We start from the raw sequence: 24182 nt of genomic DNA, 5'->3' as shown, positions 1-24182 counted from the left end.
CGCCGATGAAAGTCGTTTTGTCATTTTTTTTTGTTATAGAGCGCTGGAGCGCATTTAGTTTGTGAAAATGTATCACTTTTATACAATAGAGAGAGTTCTTATTTTTATCTTTAATTCATTTATAATAAAATTATTCAGCAAACATCATTTCCTCTATTCTAATTCCACTAAACTTCCATTACGCTTTTATTCCTCGAATCTTCAATGTCTTGTCTAAAATAGTATACAGTGATTAGATCTCTAAGCCTTCTTGTACTCCCAGGATGTCTACATTTTTTTCCTGTCTTCTGCTTCATCTCGCACGAGGCATCTGCCGTGAATCTGGATCACGCAATAATAACCCGAGCCATATGACAGAGGACTATTTAAAAGTAGCACGTCCCACTTTCCATGAGGGCAGCTGTATTTTTTCTTTCTGAGTCAGGACCTCGACACATTGCCTACTTGTTATACCGATACGTTATGTATTGGTATACCCATTGTAATCAACAGATTGACAATAGCACGAGTCCTTTTGTTCAAACAAATCAGACAATCCTTGATCCAACATTTCTACCTCCTAATAAGGATCCATTTAAATCATTCAAGATCAGCTTTGTATGATATATGTAACAAAAAAAGATTTATTTTCTTTAATTATCTATTCCTTATGTTTAGTCCTTAATTTTTTCTATGATTTATACTTAAAATATGTGTATAATATTGAGACTTTGTGTTAAATCAAAGATAAGAAAATGTTCCATATGATTATAACTGTTTCACTAGGCATAAAATTGTAACTGACTAGAAAATTTATTAATAAAAAAATCAAATGAAAGATCTGTTGTATATATTTCTTAAATAGATATTAAAAAATATGCAATCAGCATAGATTTTTATTATTGGTTTTCCATATTGATTCGCTATAATAGGAGATGGCAACGAATTCGCGACAGTGAGATCACTCACTCGAATCTTGTTTCGGCTTATTTACCAGAGATGTTATAATCATTACTAAGCTGTCCAATTTTCACAGCAGCTGCGACTCTCAGCAATTTCGGAAAACCTATTTCTCGTTTATCTGAATAAGCCGCTAATATTAGAATCTCTTGAAACGTGTGGAATCACGTACGCTTGTGTCATTTATATAGGGTGTCCCGATATGTATAACAGAAAGAAAAATATGTTTCATTTATTAATAAATGAATGAAGAATAAAGAAGAGCATAAGAGAAGCTTTGAAAATTCATTGAAAGTCAAGACATGACATGATATCCTCCGTCTATTGCGTCTTTATGCTTAGATAAAGATTTCCTTCTCATGGAGCATCTTAGGACACCTTGTATACAACCCTCTTACGTTGTTGGACGGATTTCTCCCCCGACTTAGCCACGGTGGTTGCGTGGTTCACGCGAAAAGTATAAAAAGCTCGCGACTAAGAGGGACCCGGCACTTCAGTCTTTTCAAAAATATCGTAAGGATGGCTCTAGAACGTCAAGTGCGCGCTAAGGTATATATCTTAATCGTGTGGTGTAAAATATAATAAATATATAATACTGTTTGATTCGTTCATGCGTGTCATGTCACAGTGATCTAGAGTCTTTTTGAATAAAAAAGAACTTTTTTTTTCATCATTTATATTATATGTATAAATTTTTTTCTCTCTCTGATACATATTTAATACATACTAGAAGTCTTTGAAATATTCCGGGATGTTCGTAGTCGTAGGATTCTATTAATTTTTAGAAGATCCGCAGACTTTCGCATGGCTTTACCTTCTATTTTTTATAAATATCATCAATTTTATAAATTAATTGTTACAATTTTAAATTTCAAAACTTTGTACACAGATTGCGGGAAAACGCAATCCCGAACAAGAGAGGGAGGCGCAGGAGTGGATCGAATCGATCCTCGGCAAAAAGTTTCCCCCCGGTGAGACCTTCGAGGATGTGCTGAAGGACGGCCAGGTCCTCTGTCATCTCATGAATAAGATTTCTCCTGGATCGGTACCGAAGATCAATTCCACCGGCGGGCAGTTCAAGATGATGGAGAATATTAATTTGTGAGTATTGTCGTAATATGTGAATATTAATATGTGATTGTGTGTAAATTATGCGGTGACTTCATCGTCATTATAGGTTTCAAAAGGCTCTAAAGGAATACGGAGTGGACGATGTCGACGTTTTTCAGACGGTGGACTTGTGGGAGAAGAAAGATATCGCACAAGTAGTAACAACGTTGTTCGCTCTTGGCCGAACGGTAAATTTTATTTCTTACGATTGCTTGTTTTTTGTACACTAAATAATTTTAATCTCATTGTCAGTAATTCTGTTAATTATATATTTACTGTTTTTTTTTTCACTTTAGACGTACAAGCATCCCGAATGGAAAGGACCTTCTCTAGGACCCAAGCCAGCAGAAGAGTGTAAACGTGACTTTACAGAGGAACAATTGCGAGCTGGCGAGGGGATGATTGGTCTCCAAGCGGGTTCCAACAAGGGTGCGACTCAAGCTGGTCAGAGCATCGGTGCTACCCGCAAAATTCTCTTGGGAAAGTAAAATAAAAATTTTAATGCAGTTGCTTACTCTCTTCCACTCTTTAGATCTAAAAAAAATTGCGTACTTTTCTATGTATATGTAAATGCGTATATATATTTTTTATTTTACTTTTGTAATTAAATGAATAGCTGTCATTTATTGATCTGTCTTCTCATTTTACTTCTTAAATATAAGCGGTGTATGTCACGAAGGTAGTAAATATATCAACTCGTAATAAGTTTTAATCTTCTTAATCAAAGATAGAGAGAGAAAGAGAGAAAAAGAGTGTACATCTCTTAATAAAGCTAGCGATAATATTGACATAATGAGATAAAATAATTTTTATAATTAAATGAGATATATTATCGTTATTAAATTAAATCTCTTATCACTTTGTATCTCAAGATTTTAATTTCGAAAAATGTACAATGTCGATGACAGATATGCGTTTCAAAGCAATCAAACTGTTATTCAACTGTTATTTATTGATTAATGACAGATGCCCACTTCGAAACGATAAATGATTGATTATTATCTAAAAAATTCCAAATAAAATTATTATCTAAAAAATTCCAAATAAAATTAGTTCTATCCATCCGAAATAAATCGAGATTTCTTTTCCTTTTCCAGAATTTTAATTAAGTTAGTTAAGTTTTAATTGGAATAATTTAGTTATAGATAATTCAATTTTTTTCATTTTTTGCAATTTTTTTCATTTTTTCAACAGTCACCATTTAAGGATACGAAGGTGATATCATGCTACGCGCTGGAGACGTCAAAAATAAAGCGCGACGCGATGCAAATTGCGTGCAACGCGTTGAAACTATGCCAAGCTAAACTCGTGTGGGATAAACGGTGCGTGGGATCCGTTCTATTGATATCCGAAAAATGTGCTTTAATGTTGCTTATCCAAAATTACAAAACGTATACTTTGCAACATTCTCATTGTCACATTTTTTGAATCGAAATAGCTCGATATTCGATAATTATTTATTGCTTATTTATCGTTCAAATCATTAAAGAAGAACGTATCGTAATGACAATTTTATCGAGATAGGCTATCAAATCGTAGACAATACACGATAACGCGAAGAAAAGTGTGATTGTTATGTACAATTGAAACTTTCGAAAGTATACGAATGCGTTTGCGCGTATTTATAGAATAAGATACATTTACAAGAGTTCCTATCTCTCTCTATATAAGGCATATATGTATTACAGAACGCTACAATAAAATAACATTCTCGCGCAACGCGTGACGGAAAAAGGTATGTCATATTTTCTCGTATACTACGTAAAAAGATCGATTGCGTATATAAAAATAATCGTTTGATTCGACTTGCGAGAAGTAAAATTATACGCACGCTTGCGTGCGCCGTTTAATTCTCGCCATAAATACGATTTCTATTGTTTACGATTACAAGTTTCGCGCGAGGTTTCTAAAAAAAAGGTACCTATGATATTATATCACGTTTTTTGAGAGAATTCTGTTAAAAAGAAATGCTCTCAAAGAGAAAGAGAATTCTCTTAAAGGTTAAAATCTCAGTCGAGGAAATCTCAGATAATCTCTCCATGTTAGATTTCCCGCTATCTAAATCTCGCGCTGTCCAATTTTTTTATTTTTTGCAGACGGCATAAATGATATCGGTGAAATGCAAATTGCGTACGCGTTATTTCAAGTTAATTCCTCGTCAATTTCCCGAGACGAATGGAGCGCGGATGTAGATCATGCCAGGGTTACGATAGTTTGGAATGCAAACCGATGGGGAATTATTCCATCGACCTCGACCCAGCGCGATTTTAATCCAACGTGTTCTTTCTAATATCTAGTTCTAATACGGTTCTTTCATGCGATTAGGACAGGTAATTCGGTATCATTATAGCCGATCATCTTGGTTGCTTTTCGTTTTTCTTTCTTTTTTAAACTAGAGAGAGTAGAGCAGCGAAGAGAGAGAGAGAGAGAAAGAGAGAGAGAGAGAGAGAGACACGAGTGTTTCAAAAAATCAAACATTCCAAGACAAGAGAGGCAGAGAGGAGGAAAATTAGAATGCAAAAGAAAGAGAGAAAGAGAGACAAGTGTAGCATTTGTAGAAAAAAACTACAGTTTACATTGCAATTTTGTTTATATATTTTATTAAAATATATATATTCAGTATCTCATGCTATGCGAGATTGATAAGAGAGAGATCGATAAGATATACACATCTGAAATTCTTATTTCTTATATTACAATTGTATTATAACGTAATGAATAAATTTCTTTCGATTACAATCCAGTTGATGAGGAAAAAACAGATATACACAACACACGTACATTCTCTTTCTCTCTTTCTTCTTCTCTCTCTATATATATAATATTTTATTATTATCACAATAAAAATCACAACACACATCAAAACACAACACACATCAATACGATATTAAATCGATATTAGCAAGTAATAAAAGCAATAAAAGCAAGTAGATATGCAAATATTGATAACGTTAACGTTGCAAGATTCTGTCACTTGATATATAATCTGTAAGTCTAAAGAAAGAGAAGAGAGAGAAGCAAAAGAGAAAAGACTTTTTTAATTAATTCTAAAAAGAAAAGATTTATTGTATGAAAATGTTGCGCGAGGTTCATTGTATTTTCCTGACTTTTTCGATAAAAAGAATCCATGCTAATTTCTTATAGCGTCCTAGAAAATCAAAGAACGTAAATGAGATTAATTAATCTTTAATTATCCTCGTGCAAAGCATCCTTTCGCCATAATAATTGTAATCTAATGCACACACATAACAATTTTCAACATAGAGATTTTTCAAATTATAATATACAATCAACTTTAATTCCCGAATTAAATGATCTCGGGATCTCTCGATCGCACACTCGACCTTCAACGATCAAGATACGTACATCAAATGTAGATCGATCGATCTGTCCGGTAAGATCGCTTCCGCGATAGATGATCTTGTATAAATAAAAGACTGTCACAGAAAGCGATTTTATTGTGTCAATATAAGCATCACCAACATATCACGAGTGTCTTTGCTCTTCTTAGCGAGGTACGTATTCTGACATATACATTCTGACATTCTTTTTTTTTTCATTCTTCCTTTCTTCTCTTTCTTTTTTTTGCGCAGCGTAAAGTGACGAATAAAATAAGAATTGCAAAAACCGGTTCGCATCTATTCCACTACTTTCTCGACTCGAGTCGCACAACATACCTCCCGCATTATGCGGAAATAATTTCATTATTTAATGGTTGGTTCCAACAGATGAGCAGTGAGATACAGACAAGGTAGTTTCGCAGCAACACAATTGTAATAATAAAATAATAATAAAATATTAATATTACACGTTAAAAGAGAAAGAAAGAAAGGGAAAGAAAGAGAGTGACAGAGAGAGAGAGAGATGATGTAACAATAATATAATTACTATAACAACAATTATATTATATAATTACTATAATAACAATTATATAATAGAAGTATAGGCGCGTCGAAAGAAATTGGCGACTTTTCGGACATCCTATATGTTGACATGACTGTGAGTTTGTGACGTCAATATTCACTACTCACAATATTATTATTACCTGTCGTCGTTTTTCTCTCTTTGTCTTTACAGCCGTATCGTTCAGCTGATCTCGCCATTCGTTTCTCGCTCGTCTCCTCTCGCTTTCTTAACGTCCCCGCCCTTCCACATACAATTGTTTGATACTTTCATTTTTATTAGCAACGAGCTAGCGTCGACTAGACCCTAGTAGTATGAGTCAAAACATCAATAAGATCGACATAAGAAGAAGGTTAATTCTATTTTTTTCGTACAATAAATTTTCGTTTTTCGTTTGGTTTCTAAAATTTCGCTTCAGTCTAAACATTTAAACCTGCGCTTTAAATAACGAACGGTTTACAATGTGAAGAAATCGATGTTGTAAACAATTTTGGTTTATTATCTTTCGGTACATTTGAATGAACACTTGGTATTCACATACAGTTCCTAATCAATTTTTATTAAAAAAAAAAAAAGTTATATGACTTGAGCTCTTACGAAGTAGTAATCGTAAAATATAAATTAGAAATTAACAAAATAATGCAAAGAAAAAAAGTATTTTAAAAGATAAATATAATCCTCGATTTTATTTCTTAAAATCATTAAAAGAAATACAAGTTATAAAAAAATATTTTCATTTGGTAATCAGAGCATAGTATTTAGTAAGTAAATTTAATTTCACATATATATAAATATGTACACATATTATCGTAATTTGAAGAAAAAATGCGCAAAAAATTAAACTTCGAGTTTAATTTTGAACGGATATAACATATGATAACAAGTAACTTAAAAATCAGCTGTTAAAAGTGCCTGATAACAAGGGCCATGAAAGAGAGATAACACACATTGATAAGATCCAAACTCCTTGTCCTTTTGACAGTTTTCGCTTTCTTAACCAACAAGCTCGACAAACGTCATTGGACTAGAGAAATTTATTTTAATTCAAACGAGTGAAAGAGTTGAAACGCGAATAAAAATTGCGCTCGATCTCGAGACAGATACACGCTGCGGCGAGGTCGAAAAGTTTCACGGAGATCGAATAAAAAAAAAAAAAAAAGTAAATCTAACCCCATCTTGCTCGTCCGACATGCATTCCCTAACCTCTTCGTTCGGCGACGTAGCGTCGCGTTTACTCGCGCATGGGACGGGGAAACTCGCGGCAATTTTGCGTTCTCGTAACGTAACGAGGACTGCAAGGACTACGAAGTCCATCGGCGGAGACAGGCGCGGCACGACGCGAGTCAGCGACGCGGTGATCGCGCGTAAAAATGAAATGGGGCATTGGGTGAAAGTACTCGCGGCAGCGAGCGAGCGAGCGAGCCTGCCTCTTATATCAGATCAGTACGGTAGGCGCGCCTTGTCACTACCGCGCGTTCGCTTCGCGTCGTTCCTCCTGGCGCGATCGCTCTCCTCCTCATGACCTCTCGAGACGTTGCGCATCCCGTCGCGAAAATTCTTTGTTTCGCATCTGTGGACTATGCTGCCGGTTTGGTAGTCTCGCCGCATCCTACTCACTGACTTGACAGAGCAGCGCTTTATTCCCTTTCCCCAGAATGCTGCGCAACCTGTGGACCTTTTGCGTCCTGTCACCGGTCATCCTGGTCTCAGCACTGGAGAATGGCTTGGCCAGGACGCCTCCAATGGGATGGTTAGCTTGGGAAAGATTCAGGTGTAACACTGACTGCAAGAATGATCCTGACAACTGCATAAGGTGAGGCGGGAGTAGTCTGGATACGTTGTATTGATGGAGTATTTGGTGTAAGCATTCAGAGAACTGTAGCGATTGGTTTTATTGTGCTCCACAGTGATCGTCTCTTCAAGACTATGACAGACATAGTGGTGGCTGAAGGATATGCCGCAGTGGGCTATGAGTATATTAATGTGGATGATTGTTGGTTGGAGAAAGAAAGAGATGTAAATGGACAGCTTGTGCCAGACAGGGAACGGTTTCCATATGGCATAAAGAGTCTGGCAGATTATGTAATTTGATATTAATTGTTCTAAGAGTGCTTAATTTCATCAAACTTGTATTTTAAATCTTGTCACTTGCATGAATTTATTGTTACATAATTGGCTTCTTTTTTCCCAAAATCATAATTTTACACTTTACTGTGCAAAGTACTTTATGGAATATATTGTCTTATTTTGTCAGGTGCATTCAAAGGGTCTCAAGTTTGGTATCTACGAAGATTATGGTAACTATACTTGTGCTGGCTATCCAGGTATATTGGGCTATTTGGATATAGATGCAGCTACATTTGCAGCGTGGGATGTAGACTATGTAAAATTGGATGGATGCTATGCGCATCCTAGTGAAATGGACAGAGGTACAGTTATATCTTATAAATAATCAATGAGTTTTCTCTCTTCATAACAGAATAAATTAATATTAAAGTTATATGAATTCATCAAAGGCTATCCTGAGTTTGGATTCCATTTAAATCAAACTGGAAAGCAGATGATATATTCCTGCAGCTGGCCTGTCTACCAAATCTATGCTGGTATGCAGGTAAGTAATGATACATTATATTCATTTATTTCTCTCAGACTATTTGTTACATTTATCTTATTTTCAGCCGAATTATACTGCGATCTCGGAAAACTGTAATCTCTGGCGTAACTTTGATGACATTCAAGACTCGTGGGCCAGTGTGGAGAGTATCATCGATTATTATGGTAATAATCAAGACGTAATCGTGCCTATTGCCGGCCCCGGACATTGGAATGATCCGGATATGTTAATTATCGGTAACTTTGGACTAAGCTACGAGCAGAGCAAGACACAAATGGCGATTTGGGCTATATTAGCAGCGCCGTTGCTCATGTCCGTCGATCTCAGGACGATCAGGCCAGAGTACAAAGCCATTTTGCAGAATAAGAAGATTATTGCTGTAGACCAAGATCCGATGGGTATTCAAGGTCGACGGATATACAAAGTGAGTGACATAAAAATTTAATGTACCGGTGCTTTAAATATGCATAAGTGTGATAAAGTCATTAATTTCACAAATTTGTTAAAATGTGAGATTCAGTCATATATTAGGGATATTATTGGACTAACATCAGTGTAATACATCCTACTCAGTGTAATCTATTGATTGCAGCACAAGGGCATTGAAATTTGGGCAAGACCTATTACTCCAGTTTACCAAAACTACTATTCGTACGCGATCGCGTTCATTAATAGACGTACAGATGGTACGCCATCGGATGTGTCGGTCACGTTGAAAGAACTAGGACTACAATATCTTGGAGGATATCGAGTGGAGGTTCGTAACAATGATTTAATCGGGAAAAGTATACAAAATTTGACGAGAAAAACTTGGTTTATCAACATCGTTTATTATATCTTTCAGGATTTATATGAAGATGTGGATTATGGCGTCCTCACACCACAGACCAAGATCAAAGTTAAAGTGAACCCATCGGGCGTAGTAATATTACGATGTAACTTGAACATAGACGATGCGTTTCGTTACACGCCGTATTCGCCCTTAAATCAGATCTTTAAAGTTAGGCAAAATTCGTTTAAATGACCGTAAACGCGCCGTAAAGTATTATCGAATTTTTATCAGCGTTTTTGTATAAGTTCTACATTCTATATTAACATATTATAAGAAAGATTAGAAATAAAGGATTTTATAAACTTTATTCAATCACTTATAAAGTGACATTTTACGTTTCATATTTACGCTTTGCATAAAAATATGACAAAATATTTCAATCCAAATACATATATACATATATTTACATATATTTTTTATGCATATATAGTGTTTGCTGATATATGCTTTGATGATCAAAGCAATATTTTCTATCATAACGTTTAATTTGTAAAAATCCTTTATTAATATTTTAACGTCGTTGATATCATCGTATTTTTATAGACAAGATCAATTTTTTTTACAAGAAATTGGATCAAATATCCTGTATAAACCGCTACATGTGCCAGCACGAGACGTATCTCTTTACACGTTCGCTGTTTTCAATCTTCTCTCTGACGTTTGTAACGCGTCACGAGGACGTGAAGGGATACCACAAACGTATCGCGGACACACTCTACAGAGGCTATTATAAATTCACTATAGATGTCAAAGCACACATTTCTTGTACCTCTATATATATACCTACCTACCTACCTACACTCACTTATCTATCCGCAATTGACATGAGAAACATATACAGGATGTTCCATTTTAAATTTACATGAATACCTTTGAGACTATTGATGATGTCGAAAATATTCTAGAAGAAAATTGAGATTTGAAAGGATATAATTTGATGTGTCAATAATTTTTTATGTAAATTAAAAATCAATTATTTAATTTTATTTAAATGTAATTTTATATTTTTTAATTCATTAGAATATGTTGATGTTGCTCTACTTTCCCTATAAAAAATATATTAGTTTGTAGTAAAAAATAATCCAATGATATTTTCATCGGTGATTTCAACAGGAACTCGACACGATTAACTTCTTCAATCCGGTATAATTGGAAAACTTCATTTAATCAGGTTTTATAAAAAAAGTGTATTTGTGCCAAAAAAAGTCATTAACATAAAAGACATTTTTATTTTAATGTAGAGAAATAATACTCGCATGTGCGTTAATTTCAATATGTTTGTGCATAATTTCTTCTACGTTCGTATGAATGTTTGTAAACAGACATGTACAGAAAGCTTTTATATGATCAATGATTATTTAAGATTTTCTTATCTGGTAAATAAATATCGCATAATTTACTTGTGAAATTAAAAATAAGACAATTCCAAGTTATTTTATTGACAATAATTTTGAAAGAATAACTAAGGAATTAGGTTGACTATAATATCAATGAATATATTATCGATCTGAACTTTTTTAATGATATTTACTGGAAATGGATATGCGAGGATTTTATGCGATAAACTTTTATTGCTTTTGGGAGCTTCTGCGACAAAAAATGTGATTTTAACACGACAGTATTTTTACTCATTATTATCGTATAACTCGAGCTACATTAAATGAGAAGTTTTCCAATCGTTGGATTGAACGAGCTAGTCGTATCGAGTTCCTATCGAGATCAGAGGTGAGAATGTCACTCGATTATTTTTTAATGACATTATTGGATTACTTTTTGTAAAACTAATTAAAAAATGAAGTACTACAACAAAAACGCACTACTCCAAAATACTCGAAGCAGAGAATGTCTACAGGTATGTCAACGAATTTACAATAAAATGCTTGAAAAGATCAATAGATCCAAATTTTTGCATCCCGATTGAAGGATCTTCTTTTGAACATCAACTTTAAGAAGGTAAATATCGTACTATTAATACTACACGTGCGTCCAATTCACATATTCAAAAGTATACAGTTCCATATGAAAACCATAAGCCTTTCCCTGACGAAAAAAAAAACAACTTTAACATAAGATTCAAGAATCCTCGAAATTCATTCAATTTATTTGAATATTTTTGCGATATCATCAATATCTCTTCCAAGATATTCACGTGGATCGCTCGAAATATGGGACATCCTGTATACGAGTATCTCTCTACACCCACTCTCCCTGTCTCCCCCTCGCCCTTTCCTCCCTCGTACACTGCTGGTAATGCGTCACAGCGACGCCCGCGTCGCGTCGCGTCGCCTCGCGTCGTCTCGCGCGTGCTCCCTTCAACCCCCAGAGAAGTCGCAGCCATTGTCAGAAGGTCGGTCGGTCAGCTCGATTCGAAACGCGCCTCCGTTGTGCGCGTAACACACCCTTTCGTCACGCGAGTACCTTGAGCGAAAAGCGAGTGAACGAGCGAGACGGACGGACGGGGGTGAGGGGGAGAAAAAGGGAAGAAGGGAAAAACGCGAAATGTGAGAAAACAATCGTTCGTCGACGCGATGAGACGCAAACATCCCCTCGACGCCGATTCCGCGCGAGCAGCACCAGCACCAGTACCAGTATCAGCACCAGTACCAGTCGACGCCGTCGTTACCTCCGCTTCTGCCATCACCGTCGCTGCCGTTCCTCCTACCGCGTTGCTGCACCTTCTTGCCGCCAAGGTCGCGAGCATGAAGATTCCGCCTCTCTCATGACCCAGGTGAGTTGGAGCAATTTTTTCTTATATAATCAAATAAAAGCGTGCGTCGAGAAGGCACGCGGCGTCGGTCTCGTGGATTTACGTGTCCGTGTTTCCTCTCGCGAGGTAACAAATTTACGCCGATATGGCGGCCGTCACCGGCCCCGACCAGCGGTTCCGAAGGAAACCGCTTCGCGAAGGAGGACGATGTTGTTTGTACGTTTGTTGGAGGATAAGGGAGAAGCGGTTTGTCTTATCGCGATACGATTGCGATGGGGCGTTATCGATATTGATGCAAGGTAGCATCGCGATCGATGACGCGCGTTCTCGACGACGTTTCGTTCGTTTTGATCGCGATGATTCAAGCTTCGGACGTTGTTTAGATGAGGTTTAACGTCTGAATCTTGAAGGATCTCTCGATTCCTATGCATTGTCAGTGAGCGTCATTACACGACGTCTCTCAGTCATTGACGTAGGGGCAGCTCGCATGAATGAATAATGGCGCCACATCGAGAATCGTTTTGAACGGTGACGCGTTTAGGATTGTCTTACAGTCTTGGAGTCGATAGTCCACGTTATTCCACGTTATTTCCGTTTTACACGGATCGCGAAATTCGATGTTAGATTTGTTGAAATTTTGCAATCCAAATCTTTGAAGAAATCACGGATTACTAGGCCTTTTACATCTCGAGTTATTTAACGCCACGAATTCAGGATTAAACATTCGGGATTTTATTTAGGATTAAAAAATTGAAAAGAACGAAAGTCGTATAATTATAAATTTAATTAATGAATTTGATAAGCGGTAGATAAATATATTGCTCGCATTTGAAACTTGAAATGTGATGTAAAATATTTGGATGCATTATATATAATTGTTATACGTTGCACACTCGTCATTTTATTCGTACTACGCTTTTCATCTATTTTATTTTTAATCTATCACCTGATCTCACAATTAAAAAAAAACCTTATCTATTATATACTTACTTAATTATGAGTTACAAAAAAAATCTTTGTTTTACTTGTTCTCACTATTGTATTGTTATTCGGACAATTCTAATTTAATGTCATCATTTTCGCATGTATCAGATGTATTAGGGCAATGGTTGCTCTTGCCTCGCTCGCATAATTAACGTGCAGAGCTTAATTAAAATTGAAACGACGGGAAAGATGAATAGATACGGATCGGAATGATTAAAATGTCACCGCAAATCGGTATAAGCGCACTCTCTATTTATCATATTTCCTATGTAGGGCGGCGCAGATAAATCGATACGCGGCACTTTCATTCATGGCTGCCTCTCTCACGGTTGGCACATTGCCGTTGCTCTACGTACCACCCACGTTGTCGAGACCACCACACTTACAACTCACCCGTTACGTAGTATACAGTCGTGGCTAACAGTGGTTCTCCGCTTCGTAAGCGAAAGAACAATGAGTGTTCATCGCACGCGAATCTCTTATATCATTTTAATCGAGCGTATAATACAAGCGGTGGAAAAATGTGCACACTTGAAAAAAAAGCGATCACACGTGTCTTTTTCTTTTTTTTTTAAATAATAGAAAATTTAGTTTGATCATTTGTCGCCGCAATCTACGTTGAAGGGCGCTCGGCCCTTTTCAGTCCTTGAACAGACGGACGCGTCGTGACGTAAGCATTCGCGTGGGATGCATTTCGCATTCTATTTATAAATCGTTGTCATTAGTAACATACAGAACGAATCTCATTCTTCCCGACATAGACGCATAATAGCCTGACAACAATTCAATCGCTCGATTGAAGAGCGAGATAGATGTGTAAATTACATTTTCGCTACTTGTGTTATTTTTAAATGCGAACCTTCCAAAAAAATCTTCAAGTCCGACAGTTCAAGGAGAGAAACATTTCAACGAGGTCCTACAAAATTCACGCTTTCGTTTCCCCTTTTTTTACAGACAGTGTCCTTGAAATTTTTAGAAATTTAATAATTGCATCCCGTGCGTATCACCACTGCACCGCCACTGCATCCCTCGGTAGCGCGGACGTCAATATTACGTCGGCGTGCATCCGCCCGCCCGTCCGTCTGTCCATCCACCCGTCCATCCACCCATCCACCTATCCATCCATCCATCCATCCGTCCATCCATCCATCCAGTCATCCATCCGTCTATTCGTTTGCGTTGAGCGACGATGGTTGATATTAGCCGCGCACGAGGCATCTCTCTGGTGGCATCTTTAAAATTAGTTAAACTAGTGCATCGACAGGGACTAACCCAGTTATACACGCGAAAAGGGGATATCGAATAAATTTACTGCGCAGCCGCGTATCGGCACTATCGGCCACGAACCGACGACGACGACGACGCATACCTACATGTTACCCGCGGCCCTTCCGTCCGTTTGCGCGCACGCGGCAGACAACTACGACGAATGCGGGGAAAGGGTGGCGCGGATTGTGCGGAAAGGGAGAGACGCGGGGATGGGTACGCCGCTCTTTGAAATCGGTCCACTTGCCTCCGTGTGCTTGCGTCCGCCGCGGCACACAATGCGAGGGTGGCGGTGGCGAACAGGCGAGTGGAGAACAGTCTTCGCGCCAGGCGGATTTTCCGCTCGGTGACACTCGCCGAAGGATCTATCTCAAGGATTTATCGGTCGCGATTTTGAAACTCCCGAGACTCCTCTCGAAGGCTCGACTCGCTCCGCGTCGCGTTCGCTCGTGCTCGGGGGTTGCCTCGCTAGTAAAAGGGGGTTGTCTCGCGCGTCCCGAGCTCCCGCTAAAGCGTTCTCCATGGCAAGGAGCGTCGTCGATCTCATGACGTTTCTGGATGTTTGCCAACTCTATCTGCAGACCAAAAAGAAATCTCGGAACCTCTGTACGCTCTGGGCTATCGTGACGTTCATCCGCACGGAGGACACCGGGGATTTTTTACGATGGTGTCGCGCCTACACCGTGCCCCGTTTGCGATATCGCACGAATCGCGCCAAAAAGACGGAGAACGCAGAAAAGCTGAGGCCCGATAAGCTGATACTTAGACTGCTGCAGGAGTTGTTCTATTGCGGATGTCTGCCCCCCTGCGAGATCGGTTTGTGAGCAAAGGACGCGTATTGTCAAGTAAACGTAAGACACGTAGAACACGTGAAAGTCTGTTGAGTTATTCGACGCAACAGGCTATATACGTACTATGGTCCTAAAAATCAACAAGATAATATGGAGTCTGCGGCTGAAGGAAAGTCCACATCTTCGTAAATATCTCGATATTGCGAATCCTTCTTTCGAATTAATCGTTAAAATGACTTTTCTCGATTCTCCGGTGCTTTCGATCGCGGTGTCTGATATCTTTTGATTTAGGGAGATGAAAATTTCTGTGCAGCATCGTGTGAGCGCACATGTGGACGACGATAAATCACCTTAGCGAGAGGGATGTCTGAGAGCGACGGAGAGCATGCAGCTCGCTCGGTGGCCTTAGAGCAAGCCTACGTCCACGAAGTATACGAGCAATGTGCCGAGAAGACCTCGCAAAGTAAACACTGGCCACGAGTATATCAGTTTCTTCAGGAACTTGAACCGGGTGCTCTCGTCTGCGACATCGGTGAGTTGAAAATATTTAATCTCCACTTAATTTTAAATAGATTGTTTATTTTTTACACGTGATGTGTTATTTTTCTTCTTTCTTTGATTAACAATAAGTAATTTTCATCGATCGAGTATTATGAATAGTGAAAAATCACTAGGCAATTCTCGCGAAGAATTGTCGCGTGGGTTGTACAATAAAAGGAAAGTTTTTTCATGTTATATTACACCTATGCGTTTTTATAAAGAATGTTATGTTTGCGTTACTTAGGTTGCGGCAACGGCAAATATCTTAGCGTAAATCACAGCATCTTTAAGATAGGGGTGGACCGATGCAAGCGGTTCACGGACATTGCGCGAGAGAAGGAAAACGAGGTACATATATCAATCGAAAGCTTCTTGTTTTTAAATTAATTATAAGCTTTATATTAATTGGACTCTCGAAATTATATATTTATATATTATATATAATATATTATTTATATATATTATTTTTTTTGCGCAAGTTAAATTAATTTCCCGGATTAATACATGTGATAAATGTCTCTCCTAAGGTTTTCGTTTTTAAATTAATTATAAGCTTTATATTAATTGGACTCTCGAAATTATATATTTATATATTTTATATATAATATATTATTTATATATATTATATTTTTTTTGCGCAAGTTAAATTAATTTCCCGGATTAATACGTGTGATAAATGTTTCTCCTAAGGTTCTGATCTGCGATAATTTGGCCCTACCATTCCGAGAAGAGAGCTTCGATGCGGTGCTGTCGATCGCCGTGGTGCATCACTTTGCCACCACGGAGAGGAGGGTACACGCGTTGAAGGAGCTGGCGCGGATTCTCAGGATCGGAGGTCGACTCGTTATATCCGTTTGGGCTATGGAACAAAAGCATAGAAAGGTAAGAATCCAGCTTCTTTTAAATGTTCTTTCAACAATTTATTTTTTCATATTTGGATTGATTAAACTATTCCACCACTATTTATTCGCAGTTTGAATCGCAAGATGTTTTAATACCTTGGCCCAAGTCATATTGCATGAGCTCGGCATCGGATGGAACAAAGCACTCGGGTGTATCAGACGGTAACGAGAAGCGAGATGATGATACCGCTCAGAAATATCCATCATCCTCCAAAAGGTGATTTTTTTCAATACTTGTGCAATAATCGTTAATTATTTAGTAAATTATAATTATACATATTTTTTACGTTATTATAATGTAAAAAAAATTGATCTAAATAATTGTATTCTTATTTTGGCGCAATTTTCACGTTTTATCCGCGAGCATCGTAGAGTATAGGTCACAGTTGTCGTGATTTCGTGTTTCAGAAATAGCCAACAAAAATGTAAAAGCAAGAGTTATTGGATCGATCCGATATTCAGTTTGTCACCATCCAGTAGCAGTCTATCTAGCCCGAATGAGACTTGCTACAGTTGTTTCCGGCGAGCGTTACAGGTAACTAAATCATGTATCTCTGTTACATAAACACAATATTTTAAGCTCGAGTGATTGAAGAAGATTGAAAATGTGTTTTTGAGATTTGTGAAGAAACATTTGTCTCTTTACTAAAAGGTCAGTTTAGTTAAAAGTCAAGGGTTATTCAATTAAATTTCTTTATTGAGAGAAATTGAATCGCTCACTTTCAAGATTGTATCTATGTTATTAAATTATTTTTTATATAAATATATGTATATATTTATTTTTATTATATATTTTAATTCTTAATCATTCAAGTATCGTATTATATTTACCTGTGATTTGCAAAATTTTTGTTTAGAAATTAGCGAGAAGTAGACGCGGAGGAGGCAGTCGTGCATGGTTTCCTGGAAGCTGGCAAAGCGGTACCAAGAGTCGACGGCACTACGACCCCGATGAGATGACTGACGTGGACGAGCTGCCAATCGAACTGCGTCGCGTGGAAACTACGCATACGCTAACGATGACAAACAAGCGTTCCACAGATACGTTAAACATAAAGTCCAAGAGCCTAGGTGACATCTTAGAGATCGAACGACTCGATTTGGTGCGTTCCCGATCTAGCATCCCGGGATTTTGCTCTACGTCGGAGCTGATCCTAGATGAGCGATCGGTCTCATCATCGTCGAGTGGTTCGAAGCCGCGATTAGTGAAACAAAAATCATGTGTGGAGGAGACCGGTTTGGAGAATCCCGAAGACACTGCCATTGAAAATCTGATCAAGGACCTTCCGGACTTCTCTCGCCAACCGTTGCGCAAGCACAATGTACCATTGAAGCAGAATTCAATGAACGAGGAATTAATGTCGGCGGAACGATTGGAGGAGAAGGAGCGAGTACGCCGAAATATCATGAAGCAGGCGTCACTGAACGAGGAGCTAATCTGTAAGTGGCGAACGTTTGAAGCGTTTAAAGAATCAATTAGTCCAGTGAGCGCCAGTCGGCGCTTTCAATTGCTGAAGAACGGACTCACCAGCAAAATTAAGCGTTCCACCACGAATATCGAGAAGGTCTCCAGTATGTCCATCAAAAACGGATTCGTTCGGATGCTACAAGGTTGGAAATCTTGCGAGAACGAATCGGTATCTACCGCGACAGCTGAAGTAACGACGAAGCCGAAGCCGGCGGACAATAAAATGCAATCAGTAGCATTGGTGAAACGTAGCATTGAGGTTGTCGAACGTCGTCTTTCACGCGAAGACGGTTCGGACTCGTCCAAGGACAGCAGTTTACAGAGCGACACCAGCGTTGATTCCGAGGACAGTTTTGCATCAGTGATTTTCGTGCCGAAGCAAGACGTCGCTGTACCGACATCTTCAGCATCCTCGTCGGTTAACGAAGTATCTTCCGCGTCGCGACCGGTAGCATTGCAACTCGGCACGACATCGGCACCACCATCGCCGCGTGTCAAACAGCCACCGGATAGTAGTCAGTCCTCCAGATTCAAACTGCTCGACATGTCATCATTATTGAAGCAACAATCGGCCGTCACAAATACAGATACAAATACAAATACGAATACGAATGCGTGTCTCGGCGACGCAATCAAGCCTAGTGCACCGACCATCATCTGCAAGGAAACGTCCGGTAACACCTTGCAGACGCCAAGAAAACTCCGTTTGATTACAGAACCAGCGGAGCCTGACATCGAACCGGACACCGCACCGCTGATACGTGCCTTCAACGACGTCAAGATAGCTAGTCGTGAGCCGATTACAAACGAGGATGACAACCGAAATGCTAGGTTAAATCAAATCAAGGAGCTGCTCATAGCAAAGCCGGGTTTTGCTACTCGCACTAGACCGTCGTTTCCACTGGTCAGACGAGCCTCTACGGCGGTTTCGGGTCGTTTGGAGACTGTAACGAGGATTCTACCGCGTTTACTATCTTTAGAGTTATTCAATCCGGAGACAGATGATCTGGATAGCGATTCCAGCGGTGTCTCGTCACCGGAATCAGTCGGCTCGGTGATCAGCGTCACATCAGATGAAAGATATATCGCGAGAAAGGAGGCTGTAGAGAAGAAGAATAATGCACAGACGAGTGAAGGAGTTTCCAAGTCAAACGGAGACGACGTATCAAAGAATACGAAGGAAGCTGAAACTATACGTGACGAATCGTTGAGTATGGAAACCACAGCATCATTTGAGGATTCGAATACATCTCTGGATCCTCCGCGCGACGATTTGCCCGCGGGTTTCGAAGATAATGTACTGTTTGCGGAAACCGACATGATGCGCGACTCTATTCAAAGTAATTTAGGAGTTGACACGATCCGTTCCGCGTCGCGCATACTTTTGGAAAGCGGAAAATCCATATCCTCGCAATCTATGAAGCTTCTCGAGGCTGCTGCTAACGTGGCAAGTTCGCTGGAGGATGCTGTAGAGACAGCAATTCAACGCAATACTCAAGTAGAACAATTCTCGCAATTGTCGCAGGTTACGCAACAACGGAATAATAATGGCATCTGGTCGCAATCAAGCGTGCGAACGCGAGCATACTTGAAGCAAGATCGTAAGTCCGCTTCGGTGGATTTGGGTGGCTACGCCGACGAATCGAGCAACGATCTCATACGAGACATCAGTCGGTACTGCCAGAACTCGTCGTTCGATCTCTTGTGTCAGACGTCGAGAACTTCGTCATCGTCGTTGGACAATAAGTTGGACGCGGAATCGGATGCCACGGCCTGGGATGGATGCAACCAAGTGCCCAAGGAGACTTCGTGGATCATAAATAAAGCATACGATAGTGGACACGATAAATTCGCCAATGTGATCCAATCCAAGTTGACACCAAAATCCAAATCCCTCTGTGAGGACCGTGCCGTCGTATTCGAGTCCGAATTCGACCATAAATTTAAATCTGATTCCAAGGATAAAGTTAAGCTGGAAGCCAAGCCCGAAACTAGATTTATTTCCAAATATGACGAAACGTTTAAATTCGACGCTGCATCTGAAGAGAATTCAAAAATTAAATTCGACCTCGTATCAACAATTAATCCTGCATCCAATAGTAATTTCACAGGCGATAAGAAAAAAACATTCATTAATCCCAAAGATTTAGAGCTTAATTCCGAAAGCACGTTTAACTTCCAACCCGGAACGGAATCTAAACGGTCCAATGTCGACCAAGAGCGATATCGCTCCGCCAGCACTTCGCCGCTGTTGCACAGCAATTCGGATGACATGCTAGACTTTGTGATGGTGTCGAAGGCAGGTGAGTTCGAGTGCGAGCATGCAGCGGAAAACTCGAGGACGACTGAGAAGTGGCGTTCTTCTCAGGGCGGGCTATCGATAGACTCGAGCGATGTGGGTGATTCTATGATGGAGAACACTACGATGAGCCTGAGCGATGGTAGTCAAGCGGAATCGACGGCGAGACTGTTCACCGGTAGCACAGTATCGTTAGTATCGAATCCAAACAACGTGGAGAATAACCCTCGGTGCTCGATGGAGCGACGAAGATTGCAGGAGCGAGGTCGATCGTTGGACGAGATGTCAAGCGAGACGAAGAGACGAGACGCTGCGGATTGTCTGGTCACCACAAACAAGTCCACCGAAACCATTAGCAACGCCTCGTCTCAAGAGTCTCTGTCCTCGGACCGCGGTGGTGGCTCGATCACTTATCATCAGTACTACCACGTCTTTCGTGAGGGCGAGCTAGATCAGCTGATCAACAAATATGTCGAAAATCTGCATATCATCTCGTCGTACTACGACCATGCCAGTTGGTGCGTTGTCGCGGAGAAAGTGCAGGTTTGGACTATATGACTTCGGATAGAAATCATCGAATGAAGGACCAGCGGCTACCGCGACTCGCAAAGTTGTACCGGGTGTCTCGATACGAGATGTCAAGAAGGGATCAACTAGGTTCAACTTATGAAAATTTACACTCGCTTAGTTTCACTTCTTTCAGTTGTAAAAATAATTCTGATCTCCGGATCAAAAAAAAAAAAAAATACGGGGGCCGCAGGGACTTAGAGGAAACTGGATATAATTCTTAAATTCTTTAATTTCATGATTTAAATTTTTTAGCCTTTATATTACAGAGACGGATTGGGGAGAACTCTTACTTTTGAGACAAAAGTACTAATCCCTCTTTTTGGGACACACAGTACACTCTGACGAATGCCCCAATCATTGCGGTTAATCGTTAAAAGCCTCGCTTCGAGTACCAGATGAATGACTCTAAATCCGTGGATCTAAGAGTCCAAGAATCTGAAAAATTTAGGGGTCCAAGAATCCAAGGATTTGAAGGCTCAAGGATTTCATAATAATACAAATATCCAAGATCTAAAATAATTCACGAGTTGACTTTCTAACGATCTGCTCTTGAAAACTGCAACGATCTATATCGCTATTAAAATATCGCTTTACGCTCGTTAAGCATTCCTTACATGTTTGTCTCATCGTAAAGAGATTTCTCTGTCCGTGACGTCGCTGAAGTAATGCGCGACGCAATAATATAGCATCAACAAAGAAAACGATGAATGGTATAAATAACGAACCAACAATTAAAATATCCAAAGGTAAGGGAACATTTTAATAATATAAATGGCCATAATATCTCTTTTAATTAATTAATATATTATTAATTGCTGTATCAATATTTCATTTTTCATGTCTGATTTATTCAACTTTATTTTTGCTTCAGTGACGTTTAGGACTATTTATCTCATTTTGAATTCGCACATTTCGGAACAACGATTGCAGAGAGCACAATTCTTCGAGATATGCCGAAAAAAGAAAGATAAGAGAAAGTAAATAATAAGAAGAAAGAGAAAATAATAGGGTGAGAGGGGAAAAAGCATTATTTGCTCAAGATATTCGGCTTCTCGAAGGGTCGTGCAATCTGAATATATATGCGTTTAATAAGCGTAAAATTCAGAAATGGCAATTGGCTCCCGGCTATGGAGCGTATTTTCTATAGCTTCTCGAGGAACGGACAATATTCGAACGCTTGAACGTAGATATACCTCAATAATGCGACATTCCACTTCCAAAAATATATATTTACACATATACACATAAATACGTATTAGGGTGTCCCTTAATTGTGCTTTGTTCAGTGATTCGTATATGTCGATGTTTAAGATTAACGTTGGCATTAAACTATCGTCAACATATATAAATAAAAGGGTAAAAGATACGAAATAATAATAAAAATAATTTTTCGAATTTATACGACATAAAAGAAAGCAAAGATAGAAGAGAACAAACACACCCACATTTGTTATATAATTTATAGGCAAGTAAAAGACATCCTAATACATATATAAACACATGGCATACGTACATACATATAATACATATATATTAGGATATAAGGATTCAAGGATCCAATAATCTGAATATTGAATGCTTATATTCTTGGATTCTTCGCCCAAAAACTATTAATTTCTTAGATTCTTATATTTTTGCATAGAATATTTTTTTTTGTATTATTATTAACTTTAAATGAAATTCTTAATTTTTTATTCACGATCGTATTTAATCTTTAAATCCCCGAACATTTAGTCCTCGTGCAAAATCTTTAGAACTATATAATTTTTTAAATCCTAAAATAAATATACATAAGATCACAAAATGCTGTTACATATTTAAAGATTTTTAAGCATTTATACAATAAAGTATTGAGCAATTGAAGATCCAAGGATCGAAGCATCCGTGTCTACAATACGTATATTCACACATCACATAGAGAAGGACATCAATGTAATCTAAGCTTCGTTATTTTTATGATCTCAATTAATTATTCGCGATCGTAGTAATGGACAAAGTTTTTATTGTAACCCTTTAACCGGTAAATCGAATATAATCTTCTTGCGCCAGAGAAAACACCTCCAATGAAATTACTGATAATGACGTAAGATATCAAAATCGTAGCAAAAATTCGACGGAACTGTAGAATGTCCATAAATTCCCACATTTACGTAATAAAAAAAGGCGCAATTTAAGGATATTCTATATATCAAGAGAGAACAGGAGAGAAAGAGAGAGAGAGAGAGTATGTGTGTGTATGTATGTGTGTGTACATATGTATCTGTGTTTTAACAGATTTTGTGTCGATTCATCAAAATTAAGATTCTCGAAACGTCGAAGATGATGAGCGAAAACGTTATTTTAAGGATTTCGACAGGACAAGAATTTTTATCCTTCTCGATTTTTGATGCACAATATGCGACAAAGCGTACTGATGATAGAAAACAATGAATAGCGCGAGTAGAGGGACTACTGGTTAAAGGGTAATTCGATGGATCAATCGAAAGGAACAAATTGTTATTCCGTTTTCGAAGAATTGTTCGATTAATTAAACAGATAGTCGACGATGTTCTTTTTCTAATTTATAGAACTTTGATTCGATTTGAGGAAAAAAGCGAAAAAGTGTAAGTGCATGCGTGCGTGTAACATGTATGCGTGACAAAGGGAAAAGAAGATAGAAAAAAAAGGGGAAGGATAGACCAACGCGGAAAATGCAATCTCGAAACAGGTGTAAATATGTAAAATAAAGTGTTCCTGACGTAAACGCACAGAAAATCGTCAGAAAATAGTTGACATATGACAATTTCGGATGAGAATTTTCTGTCGAATTTCCTGGTCCTCTTATCCTATCTCTTATTATGTAGGTTTATAAATATATGTTTCGAATATTGAAGGATAAAAACTAAAAAGACTTGCTTTTATTATAGCAACATTTATCAGCTATCTGTCTAATGACATTGACATTAATGATTTGAATATTATTTTATATTGTCTCTTTTTTTCTCTCTCTCATAATTAGAAACAGTCATAATTCTATCGATTATGAAATTATTCTATAAAGTAAATAAAATAATTAAAACTTTTTCTCACAGAACTGGTTCTTCTTTAGATAAATAACGATTAATAGTAAGTTATTAATATTTTTAAATAGTGCTTAAGATAACGTTTAATTATGTATTCGATATTTCTTCAGTAGCAACCGGCAATGAGGAGAGCATGATACTTGCATAGGATAGGGTAGATTTTTCTAAAGATAAAATCAATGACCAAGTCACAAA

General features: G+C 38.3%; 3 protein-coding genes across 6 annotated transcripts; all 3 read left to right on the top strand.

The window, feature by feature from the left end:
- Positions 1-1353: 1353 nt before the first annotated feature.
- On the top strand, positions 1354-2842 carry LOC105249396 (muscle-specific protein 20). The gene is made up of 4 exons (XM_011254826.3): positions 1354-1488; positions 1829-2040; positions 2117-2237; positions 2346-2842. Exons 1-4 carry the CDS (start codon positions 1459-1461, stop codon positions 2535-2537), a joined length of 555 nt encoding a protein of 184 aa, XP_011253128.1. The 5' UTR covers positions 1354-1458; the 3' UTR covers positions 2538-2842.
- Positions 2843-3243: 401 nt separating this feature from the next.
- LOC105249395 (alpha-N-acetylgalactosaminidase) lies at positions 3244-9713 on the top strand. Of its 4 annotated transcripts, none has more exons than XM_011254823.3 (8): positions 3244-3784; positions 7607-7765; positions 7860-8034; positions 8207-8381; positions 8469-8563; positions 8631-8990; positions 9159-9323; positions 9411-9713. In XM_011254823.3, the coding sequence occupies exons 2-8, from the start codon at positions 7608-7610 to the stop codon at positions 9588-9590; spliced, it is 1308 nt and encodes a 435-aa protein (XP_011253125.1). In that variant the 5' UTR covers positions 3244-3784; position 7607; the 3' UTR covers positions 9591-9713. The 4 variants fall into 4 exon arrangements, with proteins under 4 accessions (XP_011253125.1, XP_011253127.1, XP_025266675.1 ...); XM_011254825.3 differs by lacking the exon at positions 3244-3784 and adding an exon at positions 5379-5564; XM_025410890.1 differs by lacking the exon at positions 3244-3784 and adding an exon at positions 5763-5800.
- Positions 9714-9850: 137 nt separating this feature from the next.
- Positions 9851-22555, top strand: LOC105249394. The gene is made up of 7 exons (XM_020026976.2): positions 9851-12126; positions 15460-15678; positions 15931-16034; positions 16377-16568; positions 16660-16805; positions 16997-17123; positions 17446-22555. Exons 2-7 carry the CDS (start codon positions 15510-15512, stop codon positions 20911-20913), a joined length of 4206 nt encoding a protein of 1401 aa, XP_019882535.2. The 5' UTR covers positions 9851-12126; positions 15460-15509; the 3' UTR covers positions 20914-22555.
- Positions 22556-24182: the final 1627 nt, after the last annotated feature.

Source organism: Camponotus floridanus, unplaced genomic scaffold, assembly GCF_003227725.1.
Source record: "Camponotus floridanus strain SB8 unplaced genomic scaffold, Cflo_v7.5 scaffold103, whole genome shotgun sequence".
NCBI classification, from domain to species: Eukaryota; Metazoa; Arthropoda; class Insecta; order Hymenoptera; family Formicidae; genus Camponotus; species Camponotus floridanus.
The sequence above is the reverse complement of the archived record's forward strand: the minus strand, read 5'-3'. Positions and strand labels throughout refer to the sequence as shown.

What these genes read in the sequence shown, in the direction of transcription:
- LOC105249396 (XM_011254826.3), top strand. Translation starts at nt 1,459, where the DNA reads ATGGCTCTAGAACGTCAAGTGCGCGCTAAG. An exon ending in AACGTCAAGTGCGCGCTAAG is followed by an intron (nt 1,489 to 1,828) that starts GTATATATCTTA and finishes CTTTGTACACAG; the next exon opens with ATTGCGGGAAAACGCAATCC. An exon ending in TGTTCGCTCTTGGCCGAACG is followed by an intron (nt 2,238 to 2,345) that starts GTAAATTTTATT and finishes TTTTCACTTTAG; the next exon opens with ACGTACAAGCATCCCGAATG.
- LOC105249395 (XM_011254822.3), top strand. Translation starts at nt 6,267, where the DNA reads ATGAGTCAAAACATCAATAAGATCGACATAAGAAGAAG. An exon ending in AAATCTATGCTGGTATGCAG is followed by an intron (nt 8,564 to 8,630) that starts GTAAGTAATGAT and finishes TCTTATTTTCAG; the next exon opens with CCGAATTATACTGCGATCTC. An exon ending in TTGGAGGATATCGAGTGGAG is followed by an intron (nt 9,324 to 9,410) that starts GTTCGTAACAAT and finishes TATATCTTTCAG; the next exon opens with GATTTATATGAAGATGTGGA.
- LOC105249394 (XM_020026976.2), top strand. Translation starts at nt 15,510, where the DNA reads ATGTCTGAGAGCGACGGAGAGCATGCAGCTCGCTCGGTGGCCTTAGAG. An exon ending in TGGAACAAAAGCATAGAAAG is followed by an intron (nt 16,569 to 16,659) that starts GTAAGAATCCAG and finishes ATTTATTCGCAG; the next exon opens with TTTGAATCGCAAGATGTTTT. An exon ending in GTTTCCGGCGAGCGTTACAG is followed by an intron (nt 17,124 to 17,445) that starts GTAACTAAATCA and finishes ATTTTTGTTTAG; the next exon opens with AAATTAGCGAGAAGTAGACG.